This window comes from Taeniopygia guttata, chromosome 4 (genome assembly GCF_048771995.1).
Source record: "Taeniopygia guttata chromosome 4, bTaeGut7.mat, whole genome shotgun sequence".
Lineage (NCBI taxonomy): Eukaryota > Metazoa > Chordata > Aves > Passeriformes > Estrildidae > Taeniopygia > Taeniopygia guttata.
In genome coordinates, this window is record NC_133028.1 from 41,024,864 (window position 1) to 41,047,978 (window position 23,115).

The 23,115-nt window shown below is 39.2% G+C and overlaps 1 protein-coding gene across 2 annotated transcripts in view; it reads right to left on the bottom strand.

Annotated features, from left to right (window-relative positions):
• Window positions 1–8,759: 8,759 nt before the first annotated feature.
• GLRB (glycine receptor beta) overlaps window positions 8,760–23,115 on the bottom strand; it is a 49,243-nt gene continuing 34,887 nt past the window's right edge. For both annotated transcript variants that reach the window (XM_002198675.7, XM_030271452.4), the window contains exons 9-10: window positions 21,698–21,990; window positions 8,760–11,454 (exon numbers count right to left, since the gene is read on the bottom strand). In XM_002198675.7, the coding sequence (XP_002198711.1) occupies window positions 11,158–11,454; window positions 21,698–21,990 (590 nt within the window). In that variant the 3' untranslated portion in view covers window positions 8,760–11,157. The remainder of the gene's footprint in view (window positions 11,455–21,697; window positions 21,991–23,115) is intronic.

Consider the following 23,115-nt stretch of genomic DNA (forward strand, 5'->3'; position numbering starts at 1 on the left):
TGCTTCAGAATGGAATTTTCTCCATTCATCATCTGATTATTTTATAATCTTATTAATTATCGCTCATCTCAATTCAGTGCCTCATTACATGAACAGACAATTTGGTATTATTGACAAATGATTGTGTGATACATATGAATAATCAATTACAATAATACTCCATGAAATGACAGTGAGGTGAAATGGATTGAAAATATCACCCTTTATGGGCTCCTGCAAACTTTTCCTCTTGAATGTCAACCATGAAAGACAACCCAGCAGTAAGCAATCCATGGGTCAGACAGACCTGTGGCACACACTTTTAACTTCTTGTGTATGAACCAGTCCCCAGGTGATTCTATCTCCAATGCTTTTGGATTACATCCTTTAAATGGCAGATAGCATTGCCTGACAGGAAATTCCCGCCTCAAGGTTTTAGCCAACAAATCCCCAGAAACATATCCATGTTTTACTGTATCCATTTTATTAATTCATTTACTAGTAAAGCACTTAATATACTTATCAATTACTATTGATCAGTACAAGCACTGGTGAGCTAATAATACTGGATACCAACTAATCACACTTTTTCTTTAAAGGAAAGAACTTACTGTACATTCTATGTGACAATACTTGCTTCATATTTGTAATTGAAGGAGCTACTCCAGTATGTGACTTCAGTGTCCAGTAAAATCCTGGAAAAGATTATTTTGGGAAGTATTGAAAAACATCTGTAGCACAAGGCAGTCATTGGTCACAGCCAGAATGACTTCATAATGGGGAAGTCTTCCTTATGACGAAGGTGATGATCACCTAGGCGATGAAGGGAAGCCAATTGATGTAATCTTTTACTTAACAAAAGTTTTGATACTGTCTCTCCGAGGATGCTTCTGGACAAAACATCCAGCATTCAGCTGGATAAAGATATCATATAGATGAGCAACTGGCTCAGGGGTCAGGCGTGAAGAGTTACAGTGAATGGGGAGACATCAGGATGGCAACTTGTCACTAGTGGGGTTCTGCAGGGCTCCACCCTAAGCTCGGTTCTCTTCAACACGTTAATTAACAACTTGGACATAGGACTCGAAGAAATACTAAGTTTGTTGAGGACACTAAAGTGGGAGGAGCTGTTAACTCCCTTGAGGACAGAGAGTCCCTGCAAAGAGACATTTAAAAATTAGAGATGGGGAGTCACCAACTGTATGAAGCTTAACAAGGGCAAGTGCTGGATTCTGTACCTGGGATAGGACAACTGTGTTTGTGTGCGTAGACAATGAAAGGTAGATGGAAATGCTGGAAAGCAGTGCAGTAGAGTGGGATGTGGGGAACCTGGTCAATGAAGTTGAGCACAAGTCATTGTGCCCTGGCAGCCAGGAGGGCCAACCATGTCCTAGGGGGTATCAGGCACAAGGGAGGGGATTGTCCCACTCTGCTGTGCATCAGGGCGGCCTCACCTCGAGTGCTGGGGGCAGTTCTGGGTGACACAATATTTAAAAAAAACATTATTAGAGTGTGTCCAAAGGAGGGCTATGAGGATGGTGAAGGTACCTGAGGAGAAGCCATATGAAGAGTGGCTGGGGTCACTTGATCTGTTCGGCCTGGAGGAGACTGAGGGAAGATCTCACTGCAGTCACAACTTCCTGGTGAGGGGAAGAGGAGGAGGAGGCACTAATTTTCTCTTTCTGTGACCAGTGACAGAACCCAATGGAATGGCCTGAAGCTGAGTCAGGGGAGGTTAAGGTTGGATACCAAGTAAAGGTTCTTCACCCAGAGGGTGATTGGGTTCTGGAACAGCTTCCCAGAGAAGGCACCAGCCTGACAGAGTTCAAGAAGGGAGAGGACAGTACTCTCAGGGCACAAGGTGTGACTCATGGGGTATCCTGCTTAGGGCCCAGAGTGGGACTCAATCTTTATGAGTCCCTTTCAATGCAGAATATTCTAAGATTCTGCCATGATGTATATTCCATGGCCCACATAGCTCACTCTGTGCCGTGGCAGGGGATGATTTATTTTACAGGGAACTGGAAAAATACATGGTTTGATATGGATTCACTTTGCAAATGCTTGCCAAACAAAATAATATTAATAATGGAAGGGGAAAATACTGGCAATTTATTAAATCCTGACACACCATTTTCAAGAAGGCTTAGTCCTAGGAATGCCATTATATTAAATATAGATATTGATGCTTCTGCATATTAAATTATAAATGGATAAATATATCATTTTAAAAACTACAACTTCTTCCTTTGTTTTTCTGCAAAGTCTTCTGAGGAATTTGGATCCAAGTAAGGAACTATGAGGTTATTTTAAGAATCATTTTTAGATATTAGAAATAAGTAATATTAAAGGAAAGAATGCATGCATACATGCAATGGATTCTCCTCTGACAATAAATCAGAAGAACTACAGTGGAAAGCCAATGTAGATGAGGGGGAAGATCAGGCACTTGAAATCAGTCCGAAGTCAGGCGACTTCCAGAAATGTTAAGACTGGGAGAAGACAAATAGGCATATCACTATTTTATGCCACTGAATCTATGATTAATAGTGACTGAAATATTTTTTATTACTGCTTGTATGCATTACAGCAGTGCCTTAAGGCACTGTACAACATATAGCAAGATAATATTTTTTGCCCCAGCCACATCTATCTAAACAAAAGACCCTTGGCACAACAGAAAGCCACCTTATTGTCCTCTGTCACATGGTACAGAGGAATGGAAGAAAATAGAGGAAATAATCTACCAAATTTCCAGTGGGGACCTGGGGAAGGGACACTTGCCTCTGCTTACTGGGTATTGTGTTTAGCTACAGAGCGTCATTTACCTTGTGCAGACTTGGGCTGTGCACAGAGCCGTGTCCCAGCCAGGGCCCGTGTGCACTCAGCCAACAGCAGTCCTCCTACTGCTTGGTCACAGAAGAAATAAATCCATTGGTTGAACTCTCACAGCAGGAACTGGCAAAAAGACTGGATTAAAGGAGAGCACGATGGTTGTGTGCAGATATGAGGTCAATGTGGACAAGACTACCTGGTCTATTTCATAAAGGTTTGGGTTTTATTTCCACCTGAGAAATGAAAACTGTTGAAAGATTAAATGCTGTCCTATCTTTTCAACTGGAATCTCATTTCAGACAAAATAATTTATTCCAATTGTCAAAGCTCATCAGACTCTCGGTGTGAGTCTTGCATAAATGGTTTTATTCCTGGGTTTATTCCTGGCTGTTTCATTTGCACACTCCATGAAATTTTTTTCCACCTATTTAATTTCATCTAAACTTTCTTCACAGACACTAGCAAACTTGCTGCAAGAGCACTGTAATGTAAAATACCTATCTCTTCCTTATGTTCCTGTGGGGGAAAAATAGGGTAAACCACAATATATTTTAATAATTAGTATGCTTAGAAAAATATCCATTTTAAAATGCTGTTCCTGAAATAGGAAGAATATGGAGGCATAGGACAAATAAAGCAATAAAGCCATGCTTATGTGTAACAGATAATAAAGTACTGACAGCTTGGATATGCACTTGCTGTTTAAAATCTCCCATGGTAAAATTTGTAACATTCAGTATTCTAAACTAGTGGTGTAGAATACTCCCATGAATTTGCAGAGCCTGGGAATATTATTATGGCACCAGCATTGTTATTTTTCTCAAGAAAGTGCTTCTCTATTGCAAGAGAGCTCATCAAGTGTTGAATGTGATGAACATGCTGTTGCAATGGCACAGGGCCTGGCAAACATAGCTGCGTTTTCCTCTGGCCAGTTTGCTTTGAATGCAGCTTTGAATACAAGGCAGGTCCTGTGCAGGGAGGGGTCTTGTCCTTCTCCAGCCTTCTGTGGGGCAGCCAAAATTACTTCAGCTGCAGCATATCCTCCAAAATCTCCTTGGCTTAAAGACCACAGCAAGATAAGAGCTGTAAAGTCCAGAGAAAACGAACAAGGCCACTGTGATCTTGTCCTGCTATCATGCACATTTGGTTTTATTATTCTAAGAATTATGTATTTCAGAAGCTTTCACCTTGGGGAAACAACTAGACAACATGAAGAATTAGTAAATAAAGTCTAAAGTTTAATTCCACAAAGTAGATGATATCTCATGGTGGATGCTGTATATCATTTGTATTTGCTTGAAAAAAGATTGCTTCTGTAATAGTCTGGTCCTGAAGCACATCCAGAAGGGGAATGGAAGCCAGGCTGTCTCAGAAGCTGACACAATCAGACAAATATTTTAAAAAGCCTACAAAGATTTTACGCCCTCCAGTAGGCTGAGGCTAAACAGGATTTGTCAGAAGCAGGAGCAGGTAGCAAGACAGGCATTGTCAACAGCAGAAGCTGATGCCGGAGTGGTACTGATCAGAACTATTACTCTTTACAGTCAGTTCCTGTCAGTTTAATGCTTTTGAAATAGCCAGTCTCCAAATTAATGTTTTCCAGTGAGTTTGCCTTCGAGAGTCAAAGAAACAAACAAATTAATCTGGAAGAATGAGCCTGCCTGAGACACTGATAAATCTCTTATGACAATGTAAGGCTTATTAAACACTAAGAAACATTATTTCCCTAGCCTCTGGATCAAATTCAAGTTTTAAGGTTAATAGAAGAAATCAACATTTTTAAAAATGTCACATGACTACTTTTTTTTTTTTTTTGCATTCTGCTTTTCACAGGAAATTCATAAACTTAACTCGAAAATAAAAGGGCATGTAGTGAAATTTTATCCAAATATCAGAATATTTTGAGTTATAGGTACATAACTGAAGTGGCATAACAAACATAAGGTTAAAATTAAAGAAACAAGTAGGTCCCAGGTCTTCTCATATATTACCATTTAAGTGCTCTTGAACATCAGCACTGGCTTGCCTTCATGAACTCTGATAGAGCCACACACTATCTTTGCTCTGACTGCACAGAGATGAAAGGTAGGATATCTAAAGCCTATTGCCAAGGAAATAACTCAGGCTAGATAAAAGGAGTGCTTTGCAGAACAGAAAAGCTAAACAGTACTATTGATTATCGTGATGTATGCTACAGGAAAAGAAGGTGGAAGCACAGGGCCTGCCTACACACAGACTTTCCTCTCAGAAGCAGCCACAGTTTTAGCAGAGGTTTGGTTATTTTTTTGCAGTTTATGCTGCTAGAGAAGGTTTCCTCTGAGCTGAAAGGATTTTGCAGGGGGCAACAGTACAACATCTTGACCTGCTATACTCAGGAGGGTTCCTTGGCCCAAAAACCTGAGTTTGCTTCTTCAAGTAAAAAAATAATTCCCACTGTGAATATTCGTAGAAAGAAACAGACTGACACAGATATGTATGAAAACCCCCACACTTCCCACTGCTGCAGCCTGAGGAACTCATCAGGTGGAAAACAGTTATACAATACCTTATTCTTTATGCTCCACAATCCTCATATTTCTTCCTGTCAAAGCACATTATGTGGCCTAAGTAACTACCTGAAGGGACAAAAATCCTTAGTAACAAGATGTTACTCCATGTTGCCTTATTGGTTGGTCTCCGTCACAGTACACCCTATTTTCATGCAATAAGATGAAAGGCCATTAATTTTCTTGTACTGAAAGATATGTGCCTAATGTACCTGCTGCCTCTGTGTGACAGCTAATGGTGCCAGGCAGCTTTGGATTTATCTCAATACTCAAAAGATGAGTTGACTAACAAACTGGAAGGACCTTCAAACACCACCCTGCTAGGAAGGAGTCAGTGGATGCTGGTCTCCAGAACCTGACAGGCACTGACATGTTGAGAGGCACTCCCATGCTTAAAAGAAATTGGTGCCCCTCAAAATTAGGGTTGACCTGCATGGACAACCAGGAAGCCAAAAATACTTTTACAGTCTCATTCTTGTTATTCTCAATACATATTTTAGTCTCATTTTTCATTCAAAAGATTGTGATCTAATATCCACTGTTAGAGGTAGGGACTTGAGACAGAATGGCTCATAAGAGGGATAGTCCTATGGCCTAGACTCAGGAGGAAACCTCATTCATGATCAGGTGGGTGAATCCAACTCATTCATTTACACGTGCATTGGTTCAGGAAAAAAGCAAACTGGCATTTTTTTGTCACTGCCACCAAATGCTCCTGTCAGTGCACAAAATTAAAAATGTCAGAAATCCTGTAGGTGATCAAGAGCTGTGGATAGGATATTTTATGGTGCCATCTTTCCCAGCAGCTGTAGGAAGGATCTCTCTGTGCTAGCACACGGTGCGTCACCCAGCACACACCTACAGTTCACAGGCACGGGCTGATGAACACCCACACCAGCTAACTTTAAACCAACTGCTTGAGCACAACAGCCAAGGCAGCACAAAGCTTTGTGGGGGTGAACTCCAAGGATATTTTTTCCTGCCCTAACCAGCAGGTAGGCTTCCTAGCCACAGTTCACTGTCACCATGGTGATGTTTCCAGCCCTCCCCAAAACAGCCAGTTTAAGGCTAATTTGGATAAGCCTGCACTAGCTGCAGACATTTTAGTGACTGCACCACAAACATACTTGTAGCAATGAAGGGCTTTCAGAAGGATTTCAAAATAGCCGGGTAATCTTTATTTTAAATGTATGCTGACACTATTCCCACTGATGTAAGAAGGACAGGTGCAGGGGGAGTACAGGGGTAGGCAACTTTCTTGAGTAAGGCAAATGCAAGGGAGTGCTGCAAGATCTGGGAGAGCCCAGATTGCCTGTGACTGATTTGATAAAATAGGACAGACAAAATCACAATGATGAGGAATTTATGTCCTCAAAGTTTTCTTTATATTCTGCTGTTTACTTAGGTGTAGAGCTTCATATGAAAATAATTAATTTCCTTATCTTTTGGGCACCAGAGATGAGCTTAATTTTCCTAGTTTTTTATTATTTCCTTATAGAATATTAAAATAAGTAACTTATTTATATACAAAACAAATTTCTAGACACAAATTAAACAGTTGACAAAAGTAAAACCATTATTAAATTTATCTGTATCTGAATTTCTTTCCCCGTTGCCTTCTCTAATCCTGGAATTAGTACACGAAAGCATCAAGTAACAGTGTCCTCTCATTCCCTTATCTGCTACGCACCTCATTTGTACTCACTGCAGCACTACTATATCTCAATAGCCTGAAAAATCACTTGATACTGCATGTATTCAGGTTGCACTCCCTTGGAAATAAATAATTTAATGCTGCCTATTCTATAAACACCCCCATCACAATCCCCCAGTAACCATAAGGATAACCTGCTTTAATTGAAGCAGAGACCATTGTCTGTATTATATGGTCTGCTAAGAGATTCCCTTAACAGCTATAACAGATTGCTTAAGTAAGGTATTGTCTCTCTTCAGAGTAAAATATTTTTAAATAAAGATGACTTGTAAGTGTATTTCCTTTAGAAGATTATACAGCCAGATCAATCAGTGTGGTCATGACCATTGACACTAACCCAGAAGGCAGTATTGATGCTTTCTCTTTAATGGGGAATAGGGCAGCAAAGACATCTTCCTTTCCCCTGTTAACAATTCCAAATTATTCTGAAGACTTTTAAGAATGAAAGCTACTTGGCAGTGTTTCCAAGTGGTCAATCTTCTCTACACTGCACTTACAAAAATAAACTCCTTTCCTCAAAAGATCAACTGCTCACATACACAATCTTGGAATTAAGAGAAGAGGAGGTGCCATTACACACTGAAGAGCTGCTCCTAAAACCAGGTGTCAAACATGCATTGTGTGCTACAGGTACTTAATGCATAGCAGCTGACACACTTCTCAAATTGCATCCTTACTTATTGCCTACCTTAAATTTGTAGATGCAGTAGGGAAATGAATTAAATAATATCCATGGAAATTCCTGATGCAGTGTTTGAATGTGCTCCAAAATGCTGAAAAAAAAAAATGTAGAAAGATATCTAAAGGGTGATGATACTACAAAAGTACAGAATTAGCTACTTGAATATTACCCCTCAATGCCTAAGGACCAAGAAAATACCAAGGCCTTTCTTGAGAATAGAAAAAAAAATTGTGACTCTCCTACCACCCAACAGCAGAACTTGAAGTAAATGTCAGCTGAAACACAGATGGACTCTCCCACAAAACCAGATTTTGCTGTCATGTAGTTTGTTTAGACATCAGGACTAGTAATCAAGTTACTAAGCTGCACTCCATGAACCTCATCTTTGCTACTACTTGAATGTCTTCATGTCTATACTTTAAAATTTTAACTGCAGGGAAAATTTCTACAGCAGCACATTGATTTTATGCCCATTTATTTTTAAATCAATTTTTTTCTTTTATGTTATAATTAGCAGTTAGGATCCTATTTTGCCTATGAAGTTTTATATTTGCACCTTATCCTGGAAATCAGTCAACAGGCTAAATTTTACAACTAGAGGGTGCTGGTGGACCATAATGTGAGATGGTATGCAAAACCCTTAATGACCTTTAGTAGAAAGAAGAAAAAGAAAAGAAATTAATTATTACTGCTCAGTAGGACAAGCTAATATATTCCAATGTAATACAAATACTGCAATATTATCTAGTGTAAGTAAGAAGAAAATGAATACTTTATAGCTGATGCTTGGTTTAATTTTAAATTTAGTTTCAAATTTGCTGTTAAACTTCTCTTCTGGCCTTAGTTTTTGTGCTGTAATGAATAAAAAACCTTTATCTGAACAATATGCATTCCTTTTGCTTCCCTTTATGTGAGTTGGAAAGCAATTACAGTGTATTATTGATTGTTTTGTGATAAAACACAAAAGCCGTCAAGTAAGCAGGAAAGCAAGAAGGAACAAAGATTAATTTAACAATAAAGTCTATAATTGAGATTTTACAGATAGAATGTGGACATTAATTACAGATAAATCATTTAATAAGAGTTCTAACAAGAAAGTTATCTTCCAAAATTCATATAATTTCCAACACAATGTAATTATTTTTTTTCTTTCCAGTACTGTAAGAAAAGATACAAGTATGAGAATAAATAATGTATATAAATATACCATTCTGTATGTATAAAAGTTCCCCCTCCCATCCTTTCTCTCTTTCTTTTATCCTTATTGCTTCTTATATAGTCTCTGACAATTCTGCAATTACCTTCAACTAATAGAAATATTAAAACTTTGAACTAGACCTTAAAGATATAATTTCCCTCAGACCCTGTGCAACACAGCTCAATAACATCTGGGATTTCCCTTCCATTTCTTCGGATCAGAAAGAAACCCAAAGGACAAACTGTGGCCACTTGCTCGAGTGGCTGCCCGAAACCCCCACGAGACAGTGGCCAGGAAGCTGGTGGTGTATGTGTGACCATACTGTGAAGAGCAGATCTCTTCAACCCAAACACGAGTTGCTGCAGCCAGCCTGCTGATCACAAGGTGGCAGTGGCTTCAAAAAGCTCTGGGTGGGCAGGTTCACCACTTGTCCAGTGAAACCAGTGTGGTATGCCATTCCTCTTCTTACATTCCCACTTTCGACCTTTTGGTTGTGTAGGATCACTGTATGTGGACAACATTCTCCTCGCGGGCAACTCCCAAGTGATCCAACAGTCCCCTTGCGGCCTGTATTAGCTCAGCACATCCTGGACATGCTAGAAATGTAGCACAAGTGGGATTGTATGTTTCCCCCACTATGGAAGATTTAATGTATTTAAACCAGTCCCTTCCAAGCCTATGAGGGGCCAACAGTCCAGATTTCCTTTTATGAATTGCCTTATTTTTACACTGTAGCTAGCTGTGGTGCCCCATCTCCCCAGCAGAGACATGTATGGCACACTCTCATGGGCTGAGGCCAAGTCCCTGTTCTCAAGAAACACACTCTACTCACATGCCTACCTACATGCAGCTTTCTTCTGGCCACATGTCTCCTCACGACTTGCCCTCATGAAGGGATGTACCCTGGCATCCACAGGAGACTAAAGCCCCTATGCACACCAAGGAGCTCACATTAAGGTAGTCTCCATGCCATAGATTTTCCTCTGGAAAATGGAAAGAAGTCTCCTGTCAGAACGATTTCATGCAAAGGACCTTTTTCTCCAAAATGAAGCAGCCAGATCAATGAGTTGGTGAGGGCAGCCATTAATCAACACATAGGCGCACCAGGGCTCATAAGAGTCTCAGGCCCTTAGACTTTAGGACACTTTTCACTCCTACTGGTGGCTACGTGCTAGCTAGCACGCAAGCAAGAAAAGGTATCATTATTGGTGAAAATGGGATTTTGTCTTGACAACCGGTTTGTTTAAAATGAAAGCTTTCAAGGGAATAAACAGAACAAATCAAGAAGTGTCCAACGCAACAACAAAAAAAATTGTGACTTCCATACTGCAGGCTTGCCAGATGTTACAAAAGCTGAGCCAGAGGACAAACTAATGTAAAAATGTGTAACAAACCTGATATTTAGCTGCATCTTGTGATGCCTTTCCAAACTCCCGATACCTTTAGTCTAGAAAGTGGTCCATTTGTTTTTACTGTACTGTATCTAGTTTGTGCCTAAAGAAACAGCAGTTAAGATTTGCCCCAATGTTTTATTGCCAGCATATTCTAACACACTTAACTGTGCCTGCTTCATGGACACAGCTGTTGGGTTTTTTTTCCTAAATGAGCTGATTTTACAAAATTAATAGTTCTCTGATCTTTATTTCTCCACATAGACAAGATCTGCTTACTTGATGCTGCCTTCACTTACAAAGCCTAAATAATAATAATTACACCTAAGCTTTTTCTTCAACAGTACCAGCTGAAATTATACATGAACAAGATGTTTGGTGGGTGTTTCTTTTTCCTCTGGAAATCAGCAGAAAAGCTGTTAAATACTACATATACTAGAATACTGATTTTTATAATACTCAACGTGCACATCAGTTTCATTATCAGAAACACTTTAAATTTCTGTATGTTACTAATAACTGAAGAGCGTTATTCAGCTTTATAATGTAGTAGGCATCGTCCTTCATATATATTCCTAAAGCAGGATGTATGCTGTACATTTATATACAAAGTTGGTCAGAGCACAGACATTGCAGTGTCATGCTTTCATTCAAATTTCAGATGCCATATGTTCAGTACAATCGCATGGCATCAAGATGCAACATATTGCTTTGCAAATGTAAATAATTTCACACAGTGGCCTTCATGACTGGGAAGGGATAATGAAATGGGCTATATTTTACACATATGAAAAAAATAAAGAAAAGATTTATCATAAATATATGGACCAGTATATGACGTTGAAGAACAAGAAGCAAAAAGGAAACAGTGCTCTTGCATAAAGATCGATTCTCTTTGCTGCTGATGGAATGACAGGCTTGGGAGGAGGAGGCTTCTTGTTGTTCTTGGCTTGAGATTTCCCGAGCCCATTGTTGACTTCAATTGGCTTCCCATAACAGTCATAATTTGATAATTCAAAATCTCTTGGCAAGCTTCCAACTATGCTGAAATCATTGGATCTCAGATCAGATTTCGAAGTACAAACTTTTTTGCATCTGGTCTCACCAACCTATGAAATAAAGAGTGAGGGGAATCATGATTGACTCACCACAACTCATTAGCAAACTTCATGCAGCTGCTAAAGAACACTGCAAACAAACATACAGAAAATTACTTGTTGATAGGGATACATTACATCAGACTAATTTGTGGAATGGTTATGTTATAAAGTACTTAAGGATGATCAGTCAATCATATCAACTAATCCAAACATTCATAATTGTGTAATTTTTCATGCACAAGGTGCTTCATGCTCTGCAATCTGCTATAGTTAGACTTCTTCATTTTATGATGATAGAAGGGAAGAGAATATTTTTGTGGGGAGTACTTTTGGATATTGATTCTGTGTTGATGAACCTGCAGACCTGATACTATTCAATACTTGCATTTTTCTAAACTCTGAAACCCACAGTCAGAATTAGCCCTAAAATTCAATGTTTGATGCAATTAATTTCAGTTTATTGTGGTTCTAAAGAGTTATTAGGTCAGGATCCTATACTCAATCCTAGGGTGACCATATTGCATTGTACCTATGGAGCTTAGTGCCTCTCTAAAAACAGGGAACACAGATGTGACACTGGTCTCAGCACTGCAGAAGTGTTTAACTGGGAAATCTAAATCCAACAACAGAATTCCTGTGTTTCCTATAGCTCCTTTAGTGCTCTTGGGGATCAAGCAATACTTTTTTCTGTAGGGAAAAAAGGTTCCTACATTCCCTTTCTTGGATTTAATAAAGTTTTTATTTCAGATTCAACACATTTCTTGGAGAATCAACCCCACACTGTACAGGGAGCTTGAAGTGATTTAGAGACTGCTTGCAAGGCACTGTGCTTTGTGCATCTCTCAAACCTCTCCCAAACTTTCACTTCAATTGGACTACTCAGGAAAGCAGAGGCGAAAAAAGAAGAAAAAAGAATATAGACAATAAATTTGTTCACATATATAACTCGAGCATTAGTTGAAAAACTGATACTTTACAAATCAGGCTATACCCATGGGCAACTGACATAAATGTAAGTTTCAAAAGGCTTCCTGGAGCCACTGGTCCACTAAAACTCAGTTATTCCAAAAGCTCCTGTCCCTTTTACCCATTAGCCTGTCTCTCCTCCACAATGCCCTCAGGTAGTTTACCCTCAGCTCTCTCCACCTCTGGTTTTCTGCAGTTTTTGGCTGATAGTTTGGGATATTTGCATGGTCATATTTTGTAACTACTAAAATAATAATAGGGTCATAAAATACAGTACTAGGTTTATGGATGAATGAAAAATATTCTGAAGAATATTATTAGCTTCTCTATGACAGTGACAACTCATCCTGCATGGAAAGAACTGAGGCAGTCAGGAAGAGATTTAAAGTTTGATTGGGGCTTTTACTCCCATTATTGACAAAGATGATTCTAATGCAAGGTGGAAGACGGGCATGGCACTATTCCTTCTGAAAAAAAGTAGATACACCTTCTCAAATTTGCCAGGGTTCTATTTCTCATGAAAACAGTACATTTTGAAATCGATGCATTAAACAGAGGTACAGGTTTGTCCTGGTTCCAGCCAGGAGAGGGTTAATTTTTGCAGTAGCCAGGAGGAGGCATGGCTAGGGTACAGAGGTTATTCTATATCACCTCATGTCATTGCTAGGGCTGGGGAAAGGGATTCTCTTCTGGAACGAAGACTTTTCTTCTGGTCCACAAAATGTGCAGAGGTATTGTCTATTGTCAGAGAATTTGTCTGTGTGAATAATTTGTTTTCTTACACCTTTTATTGTTAATGTTATTGCTGTAATTGCTCATTTTCTTATCTGATTGCCATTTTCAGTAAATTTTTCTTATCTCAAACCATGATCATTACCTTTTGTGCCTCCACTTGGAGCAAGGAGGTGGAGCAGTGTATGGTTTTAGTGGGAGTACTAAATTGGAGAATACCATTCCTTAACCACCACAAAATAAAGATTCCAGGTTATTAAAAAGAAAAACAAGATAGGTGTTCCCTGAAGGCAGGACTAAACTATACATACAAATCTCTTGCAACTGCCTCCCAGTCCTCAAAGACCTGACAGCCTAAGACAGTGTTCATTACTGGAGTAGCAGGGGCAAACTGTCTAGTAAGGTGGTGACTAAGACATAGATAAACATGATTACATGACCCTGGGTGACACGATGCTATTATTCACCAATCTGAGACATTCCTTCCAATCAGATCATATCCAATAACATAGGTAATAAAGATATAAAACAGACCCTTGTGCAATGAAAAATGAGCTTGCAGGACTGGGGTGCATGTTAACTGAAGAGTCACAGGAATATTAGATTTTTTCCATGGTCAAACCTAGCAAGATTTAGTAAGGCCACTACAAGAAATGGAATTGTGTATGACATGATAGGCTTTCTTTTGGATTTGAAAACTTATAGTCTATTCCTCATACTACCAGCAATACGTTGTAAAAATTCAGTGACACTAATTGTAGCTTAAATTCTCTCATTTATAGCACAGAATATTCCTGTTCCAACTGCAGTATCTAGGGTGCTCCCCTAAAGGCTGTTACAAGTCGGTTCTCATTCCCATTCAGGACTGAGAGTAGATTCTAGGTCACCTCTGCCTTATAAGCAGAGAACTGTTCACAACATGTTCACACAGAGCTCTGCCTAGTTCAGTGTCAGCTGGAGTACTGATTTATCAGGGTGACACAATTTTCTTTGTATGAGCAACTTGGCCCAAATTTTTCTCTAATAAGTATATATGTTACTTTTGGAAATAATTTCATCTATTTTCTTGGCCCTATAAATCTGACATTGTCTTATTTACTACAGTCAGTTGCTGCATAAACATATTTTTAAAATTTTTCTCCTATATACTTCAAGTCTCCAATGTTTCTGTTGTTTTAAACTAAATTCAGTCCAGTTGACCTACAACTTTCCCTAATCCATGTTAGATAATATAAAGTATATATGATTATCTGCTTTTTATTAATTTTGTCTTAGTTTGTGCTAGAAGCCTAACAATAATCCCAATAATGCCTCCTCCTCACTTTCCACATTTACTGCACAAAAAACTTACCAAAGGCTACAGAAAACATTGCTGTAAAAAAATATTGTAGGACTTGATTTTAGAGTACTACACTGAAGATGTGTAAAGAAAAGTAAAATGTTAAATGCTATATCCTTTTGACTTCATCCTGACACAGAAAATCTTAGATGTCACTTGCCTTATCCTGCCCCAGCATCATTACCTGTGGGTCAGACCCAACCCACAGGATGCTTTCACCAGATTTATGGCTTTTCCCCAGCAGGGAATGGGGAGCAGCTGTTTGGGAAGAGAAAGCTTCTGGGATAGTGTAGGGACACCCTACATTCCCAGGGAGCTGGGCAGCGACTCCTTGTCCCTCTGGCAGGGACTTGGTGGGGGGCACAGAGACCACAGGAAGGTGATGGCTCCTGGGGCTTGGCCCGAAACACAGACCTAGTTCCCTGTTTCTTCCAAGACTGGACCACCATGTCTAGGTTTGGTAGGATGAACAGAACACCGGTCTTTTGATGAACAGCTCAGAAGTACCTAAAAATGCTTTCTAGAATCCATAAGACCCCTTGTGATGATCCTTTCTCACCTTTTAAATAATTCAGGCTGACTGGTGCTTGCTGCCAAGCTCAGTACCTGCTGCTGCTCCAGAGCTGCAGCACAGGTGCCTCTGCAGAATGCCTTTGTTTGCAGAATTAGGGGAATTATGTGAGAAGAAAATGGGGAAAGAGATGAAAGAGTAAGTGCTCCCTATGCATGCAGACTGGCTTGGGGGGGCAACAAACTCCCAAACTCTGCCTCTGCTGCTTCTGGTGCTCCTCCTTACTTTCCACATTTACTGCCCAAGCTAGTTCCACTAGATTTTCCTTTAAAAACATCCAGGATGGTGAATTTTTTCCATGACCTTGTTCCTCAGAAACATATGTACCTTATTTCTAATCTGAATTTATTTGGCTTCAGTGTTCAGACACGAGGCATGACTGTAGTTAGTCTGATTAACTGCTGGTACATAGAGATGGTAACAAATTGATTGATTTTGCATAATTCAGATGATGTAACCAGGCTGACATATGAAGCCAAGAAAAATGTTCTTAAAGAGTTTCTTACCTTTGCATCATTACCTCTATCAACCTAATTGATAATAATTTAAGAGTTAATATATTCAGTTCGATTAAGTCAATAAACATGCAGATCAACTTTAATTTCACTGACCCATTTATTAGCTAATATGGGGCTGAATTGTGAGTAATATTAAAGATATTTAATACTTACAAACAATAATTATTAGTCAGAGCCCTGTAAGCTATGCAATATTCTCCACTGATTGATGTCAGGCTTATAATTATTCACGTTATGCCACTTAGCTTTTAAAAATACTGGCACAAAGTTAGCTTCTCACTGTATTTTGAAACCTCACAAATTTAAAGGATTTATTAAAAAGTCAACATTAATGTTCCACAGCACTCAGAGACCAGCACTGTAAAAAATTCTAGATGCAACTTAAGCTGAAATCTTGATTGTAAAATGTCTAACTTTAATAGTTACTGTTTAACATTCTCATCAGCTACTGTGACTGAGAGCTATTTCGTCCACACATTGAATATATTTGGCTTTTCCCCAGACACAGAGCAGAGTATTTGTTCAGTATTTTTCTCTTTTCAGTTAATGATACTTACAGCAACTCTACCTCTACCTAGTATAGTACCATTACTTGTCTTACAAGGTATTGTATTCTTGCTGTATATGCAAAGTAACTTCCTAATGCCTTCATTTATGCTAAGCATATATTGCTTTTATTACTTACAGAATTATTTTATTGAGTTCAGCTTATATTAATTGCTATTGCCTCCCATTTGCCAGTGAGAAGAAAAGAGAAATGCTTGAAGCTGAGTTAGCTTTAAATCTTTGAGGAATTTGTTTTCAATTGTGCTGACTGTTAGGTTTTGGGGTTTTTCTTAAATTAGTGCAGCTTTACTTCTGGTTTGAACATTATTAGATCACCACTACCATTCACTTTTTATTTAAATTCTTCCATCCAGATTAGACAGTTGTTAAATTTGTGAAATCTGACCTTTCACAGCACCAAAAATATCAGGGACTTGATTCAATTTGTTTTGTGCAAATAGAGTAAGTATCCTTCTCAATTGACTGTATATCCTGTGATCAAGTCCTCTTTATCCATCAGGATGAAGTGTAATATAAAAGCCATCATTTTTCAGAGCAGAAACATATTGTCTATAACTCCTAGCAAGGCTTCAAACATGCTGCAGCACTGGCAGCTTCTCAAGCCCAGCACGTGTCCCTCAGGCTGAAGAGCTTCTCCACTGGAATGCTGTGCTCCCGGTCCAACACAGCACATCCTCCTCCCCACAAAACTACCTCTGCTGCTGTGCTCCCAGCCTCCTGTTGGCAGATCTGTCCCCAGTGCTGCCAGCTCTGGAAGGGGCTTCCATACAAGATGGAGGAGGTTTTTAACAAGCTCTGTAATTCATCTCTCTTGCACTTGTTTTGTGCTCTTCTCTTGTTCTTGCCATAATGATAGATGTAGATCATCAATAAAGTAATGATTGTTTAGCATTAGTCTGCATTCACACTGAGTATATTTTCTATTCCTGCAGCTCAGCAGGAATATGTTACCACATTCCAAATATTCCTTGTGAAGCACAGGACAAAAAATATTAATGCATAAAATATCACAGTATTACGGCACAGCTGAGGTTGGCAGGGACCTCTGGAGATCATCTAGTCCAACCCCCTGCTCAAAGCAGACTGCTTGGGGCCTTTTTACAGTTGTGTTTGAATTATCTCCAAGGAGTCACTGGAGCAGAAAGTACCTACTCTGTACCTGAAATGCTGTCAGGAACTATTAAAATAGGCTGCAGCCTGTGGTTTTGTGTACAAGGTAAAATGTAAGCTGGGTTTTTGGTGGTTCTACAATAAAAAAATTGAGTCTGGAGTTCCGTGTGAGGGGAAAAACCTTCAAAGACTAGGTAACCACAGGTCACTACCAGTGGTCAAGTACATTATAACCCAGTAGAGATGAACATAACCCATCCCAAGTTTCAGAGCTTAGATTTGGCTCTGACAAGATAAAGTAAGCAATAGCACCACTTTTTAAAAATAACTGGCTTTAGAGCTATTACCACCACTTGCATAGTGCTATTCATCATCTGCCAGAACCATTCTTTTAGCAAATGTTCTCTCCAGTCATTAGCACATTATCTGTGGGGGACAGCTTCTAAAAATGAGCTTGATGAAAATGTGACTTTTCAAATTGAGGGGTGTTGTTATAGTTAACAGTGCAATCTCTCACTGTAATCACGTCAGCAATGAAAGCAGAAAAAAAAATTATTCATCTTCAAAACATTTCCCTTTTTGCTTGTTTTTCTCACTGTATGATGTTTCATTGCTAGGAAACACATGCAAACTCCTGCTGAGGATTCCCAGTAAAAAGCCAGTGCAAGCAGTTATCACTAGATTGCATAATTTTCTCCTCTGCTTAGAACAGCATCTACTTGCAGCCGCTATGAGCTGAGGGAGCCAAGCTGTATTTTCTTTTCGCCTCTAAGTGCATAGCCACTGCTTCTCCTAGAAAAATGCATCAGAAGTGCTTATTTTCTCTTCTTTTCCCTACAGATTCAGGCTGATCTTGACAGACAGACCACTTGACTTTAATCAGTCATATTGATAAACCTCTGGGTTTAGAATGGCACTGACATTTCAAGGGTTTTTGTTGGAGGGAGCATGACTCATAAAGCTTGGACTTGAGGGGTTGGCGTATGCTAGCAACATGCAGCTTTTAATCAGCCAGTTCCCAGTATCTGGTGAAGTAGCTATACATCCATGGAAGCCTTTCTCCATCTTTGGGTGATTGGCATATCGTGAGCACTCTCTTCAACCTGCCATCTTCACGGTCACTGTTGGTGATTATTGGCCATGATCACTGGCTATTGACACAGTGACAAAAGTGCTTTCTGCTGAAAACTTTCAATGGACCATTACAGGTTCTGTTATAGGGGATCTCCTCTCCTAGACTGCAATTATGAATTACATTAAGCTTTTAATATTTAAGATAAACTGAAAAGCTTATCCCTTTACTCCATAAAATTGGAACAATAGCTGCTTGTATTTGTAGAGATTATCATGAGGTTTTGTTACGGTTGTTTTTAACTAAAATCAAATATTCCAAGTCTCCAAACCAGATATTTTAACTTTCACAAATGGAGCAAGCACATGAAAACAAGTTGTTCCACAAAGACTGGAACCCCATTTGCTTCCTTTTGATCCTCCTCACACCAAGAATCTTCTCAACCCAGCAACTCCCCTGTACTTCACATGCAGGCCCTTTGCCCAGATCTCCTGCAGAGACATCACTGCTGCAACACTGCAAAAGCAGGAAGTGCACAACTTGCTGCTCAGGGAACACCAACTGCCACAGCATCAGGATCAGGGGCATTTTAAAGTGAAACAAAGTAACTTCTCTTTTTAAATTTTATTCCCTTCTAATAACTTACAGATATGTATCAGTTAATGTTTCATGATGCAAGATCTTAATTGAAACAGGAGAAACACTTATAAATTGAATTATTCATGCCCTCTGTTTTTCCCCACTTGGAGATTTCTGCTGCCATGTCTTTTCTGTTGGTTTTACCTTCAAGTCCCATCTGGTCTACCCACTGTTTCAGCTATGCTGACATTTCCAGCTACACCCTCAGTCACTTTTTGCCTGAATATCACCTCCTATGTGGAAAAAGAACATCCTTAAACATTTCTATAGGACATACATTTATTTCAGGGGTGCAGTTATAAGTCACCCTTTTCTCCTAAAGTCACCTAAGTCTTTCCAGACATTTAGCAAAGTATTTGCTCTTGCCTCCCACACAATCCTACATGACCCTGATGCGAAAGAGTTCCTGAAGTTCTGGGACGGCACTCTGGCCTCTTTTTGTTTTGTATTCTTTATGCCTTTCAACATACAGGTTTTTTTTTCCATTACCTGCTTCTTTAATGTTTCTCTCCCTTGCATATTTTCCCTATGACAAATGCATTCTCTACTTGATCATTACTAGGTCTATATGGGAGCAATCCAAATTTTGTGAGGCAGGCCTAGTTTTGGATTAGAAGGCAGAGCTACCAAAAGATTTACACCTGTTCTGATTTAGGACTTTAGTATAGGCTTTTCCAGGGCCAAGAACTTTCAAAGTACTCCTACGCAATAGCAGGTTCAGAGAGGGAGTTTTCAGCTAGGCGGATTTATAGCTTTCAAATATATAAAATCTAGCATCACTGTCCTACCACATCCTGATGTCAAATGATTCATTGGTCTGGGACCTTTTTCTATCTCAGCCTGGTCATCTTCCCAGAAATTACCAGCCCAGGATACGTTTCCTCTGGAAGATTGTGTTTCAAAGCAGGTGGATTAATTCAAGCTGGATCATTAGCCATGAGCTACTAAGCCACATGACCAACTTTTACAGCAAGGAATACATATTTACACTATGGCTTGTAAAAGAAATTTTTTTGTAAATCTCTGTATAAAGATCATCAGAATCTATTGGAATGTTAAAGGTCTTTCATACCAAACTGGGAAGACCCTGAAAAGTGCAAGTCAAACATGAGAAGCTGAGGCTGGCATTTAAAGATCGTATAGGGGAGATGCTACAAGAGGAGAGCAGACTGAATTCTGATTCTAAAAACCTTCAGCCTACTGCCAGACACCATTCATGGGGAACATTGCTGAGCTTCTGTGGATAATGATTCCCCTTCTAAGTCTTAAAACACACTATATACCAGTACCTTCTTGAAAAAATATTAAACTATGAAAGCACAACATAGGTGATAATCATTAATTTTGTTTTCCATATGGATATGACAATGGCATGTACCTTAGAGGGTGTGCATACCAAGGAGAATCAGTAATTTAGTAATTGGTTTTGTTCACACTACTGAAAAACTGCATTTTTTTGTTAAACTTGTAATTGATCAAGCTGAATACTTAACACTTTTTAAGTACTGGAAATAGGAAAAATATATTTTATGCTGCTCTATTGCATATTTTGTCAGAAGAAACAGCTGAATTTGGGACCTGCAGCTTGGTGAACACCAAGTTCAGGGAAAGCAAAACCACAGCAGAGCCATTTTCTTTCTCATGTTGCCTAGGCTTTGGGAATTACTCGTGACACAAGTCAGAGCAGTCATGGGGTTACTCTAAGCTGAGACTAGTTGCCTACCAAAACATTTCCCAAAGATTCTTCTACCAGGTGATAATTATGGTAATTAAGTGCACTGTTCTGCAATACCTGCAGCTCTTCTAGACTGGGGGCCATTAGTTATTGGGCAATCCCAGCTAGATACAGGATTTCAGCCATTCTTGCATAAACTACTCCTTCCTTAAAGAAACATTGAAGTCACCGTGTACCAATATTATCACTTGGATCTAGCCTAATAGTTTTATTTTATACAACAGAACTGCTGAGTCATTGAAAAGGACAAGCCAAATTCATATCAGACATGTTGTAGAATAACATATTTTGTTCTGCAGAATAAATGTCAAGTAAATATCACTTAGGACTGAAGGCAGTTGGACTGGAATGTCTGATAACTCTTGGAGCACAAACAGGGACTTCTAAAATATCAGGAATTCAGCAACATGATGGGAAACTTCAGCCTGAGTGAAGATGTACATGTCATATTTAACCATATAATGAAATTTGACTGGTTTACACATAAACTACACCTGGCAACACAAGAAATGCAGGAATTGTTTGACAAAAACAGACAGGTCTTTCGTCTACAAATGCCTTGACTTCTGGATTCCTGGCTTCACAGGCGTGCAATTCAGTGCAGCTGTGGCCATCCCACGGAAAGCAATGAGCTGGGTGTTATTTGAGTATGCTCTCAGCAAATACTGTCTGAGAGTCCTGTCCTCTGAATAGTTACAGTTTGACAGCTGCTATTTATTATGAGAAAACCAGCAACTGTAAAGCTGTTTGTTACTTTATTTTTGCTAAGCAGCAACCACAGTGCTATAGTATTAAAAGACAAATTTTTCACTTAGAACTTCTGACCCCAAATCACTAGGGACCAAAGGGTCAGATTGCTAGCCATTAGTTACCAGCATGTTTTTAATGTCTTGACCCCTTCTAAGATTAAGCACTATTCAAAATTATTACAAACACTATATTCCTGGAACTGAGTTAATAGAGAAGAATGCTGATTTTGCATACAAAGCTTTGCAGCTCCTACCTGTAAAGTGCTGATGTGGACAGGAGTCCCTGTGCCATTCACAGTGTTCTTCTTGGCAGCATTTCCACCCTTCCCTTCTGCTTGCTCTGCCTTGGCAATCTTTGCTTTTTCAGCTTCAATTCTCTTTGGATTGTTTAGCATTACCTGAACCACAGCATATTCCACCAGGGATGCAAACCCAAAGAGAAGGCAAACAATCAGCCAGACGTCTAAGGCCTTAACGTAAGACACTTTGGGAAGTTCAGCAGCAAGAGTGGTACATTCAGAAGCCAAGCTGAGCACTGAGAAAATACCTACAAAAAGAGAAAACAATATATTGAATAAGAAAACTTCCCTTTAATGACACTGGCTTTGCTCTTCCTCTGAAACAGACAATAGCAAATGATGTTTTGCAACAACAAATGGGACTTCACAATGCGGTTGGTGCAACAGGTGTACAAAGTGCACATGCCTTCAGCTAATGAAAAAGTTTAACAAGTAGGATAGTGCAGTTAATGATGAATTACTAATAATGATTACCTTTATTTTATAAACAGAGAAACAAATAAGTGAGGCCAAAATGGTTGTTATGGTTTCCCTGTCCCATCACACAGTTGGGAAATGGGCCTTCCAAAGACTTATCTTACAATGTGCATCTAATTCTGGGAAGATGGAAGAATATGACTCCAAAAGACACCAAGTCCTTTAAATACGAATAGCATTGTCCCAGAAATCTAAACTGTGCTATAGCAGGAGCAATTCTCTGAATGAGCTGTTCACAAGTGTGATATTCAGACCTTAGGTAAAAGGGAAGTTTTTGCTGACAAGCAAATCTGTACAAGCAAATCAAAAAGCCTCTGTTCCCAATTCACTGAGAAGATGAAAACATGGAGGTGACTGAGGGTCACAATCATTCCCTATTTGAGCTTCCAGGATCTAGAGGAAGCTTTCTAGATAAAGGGCATTTCATGAAGCCCTTATCATGAAAAAAGCCCACATGTGCAAAGGCTGTTAGAAGGTCACACTTATCATGGATTTCACCAAGCACTTCCCCTAATAAGGCTTCCAAATGTCACCATCAACACAGGCTTCATATCACAAAAGACAAAATACAAGCTTTACACCAAAGAGAGATTTCTCACAGGCTCCTGTGAAAATAGTAGCATAAACAGCTACATTTGGAAAAAACTAACTTTAGAAATAGCTGTCATGTAGGGAAAACTTAGTTCAGTCTCCAAGTTCAGAATGTTGTATTTTGGTTTTGTGAATGCTAATGATAAATGATTATTTATGAGTGGGAGGTTTAATGAAATAGAATTCATGTCCATAAAAAATGTTGGCCAAAAGGAGTCTCAACTATGTTTCTTATAGGACATGACATTTTTTTGCATTCACAGAGAGATGATTTCCTTCAGATCCATTTTAAGTAACTGAGGATG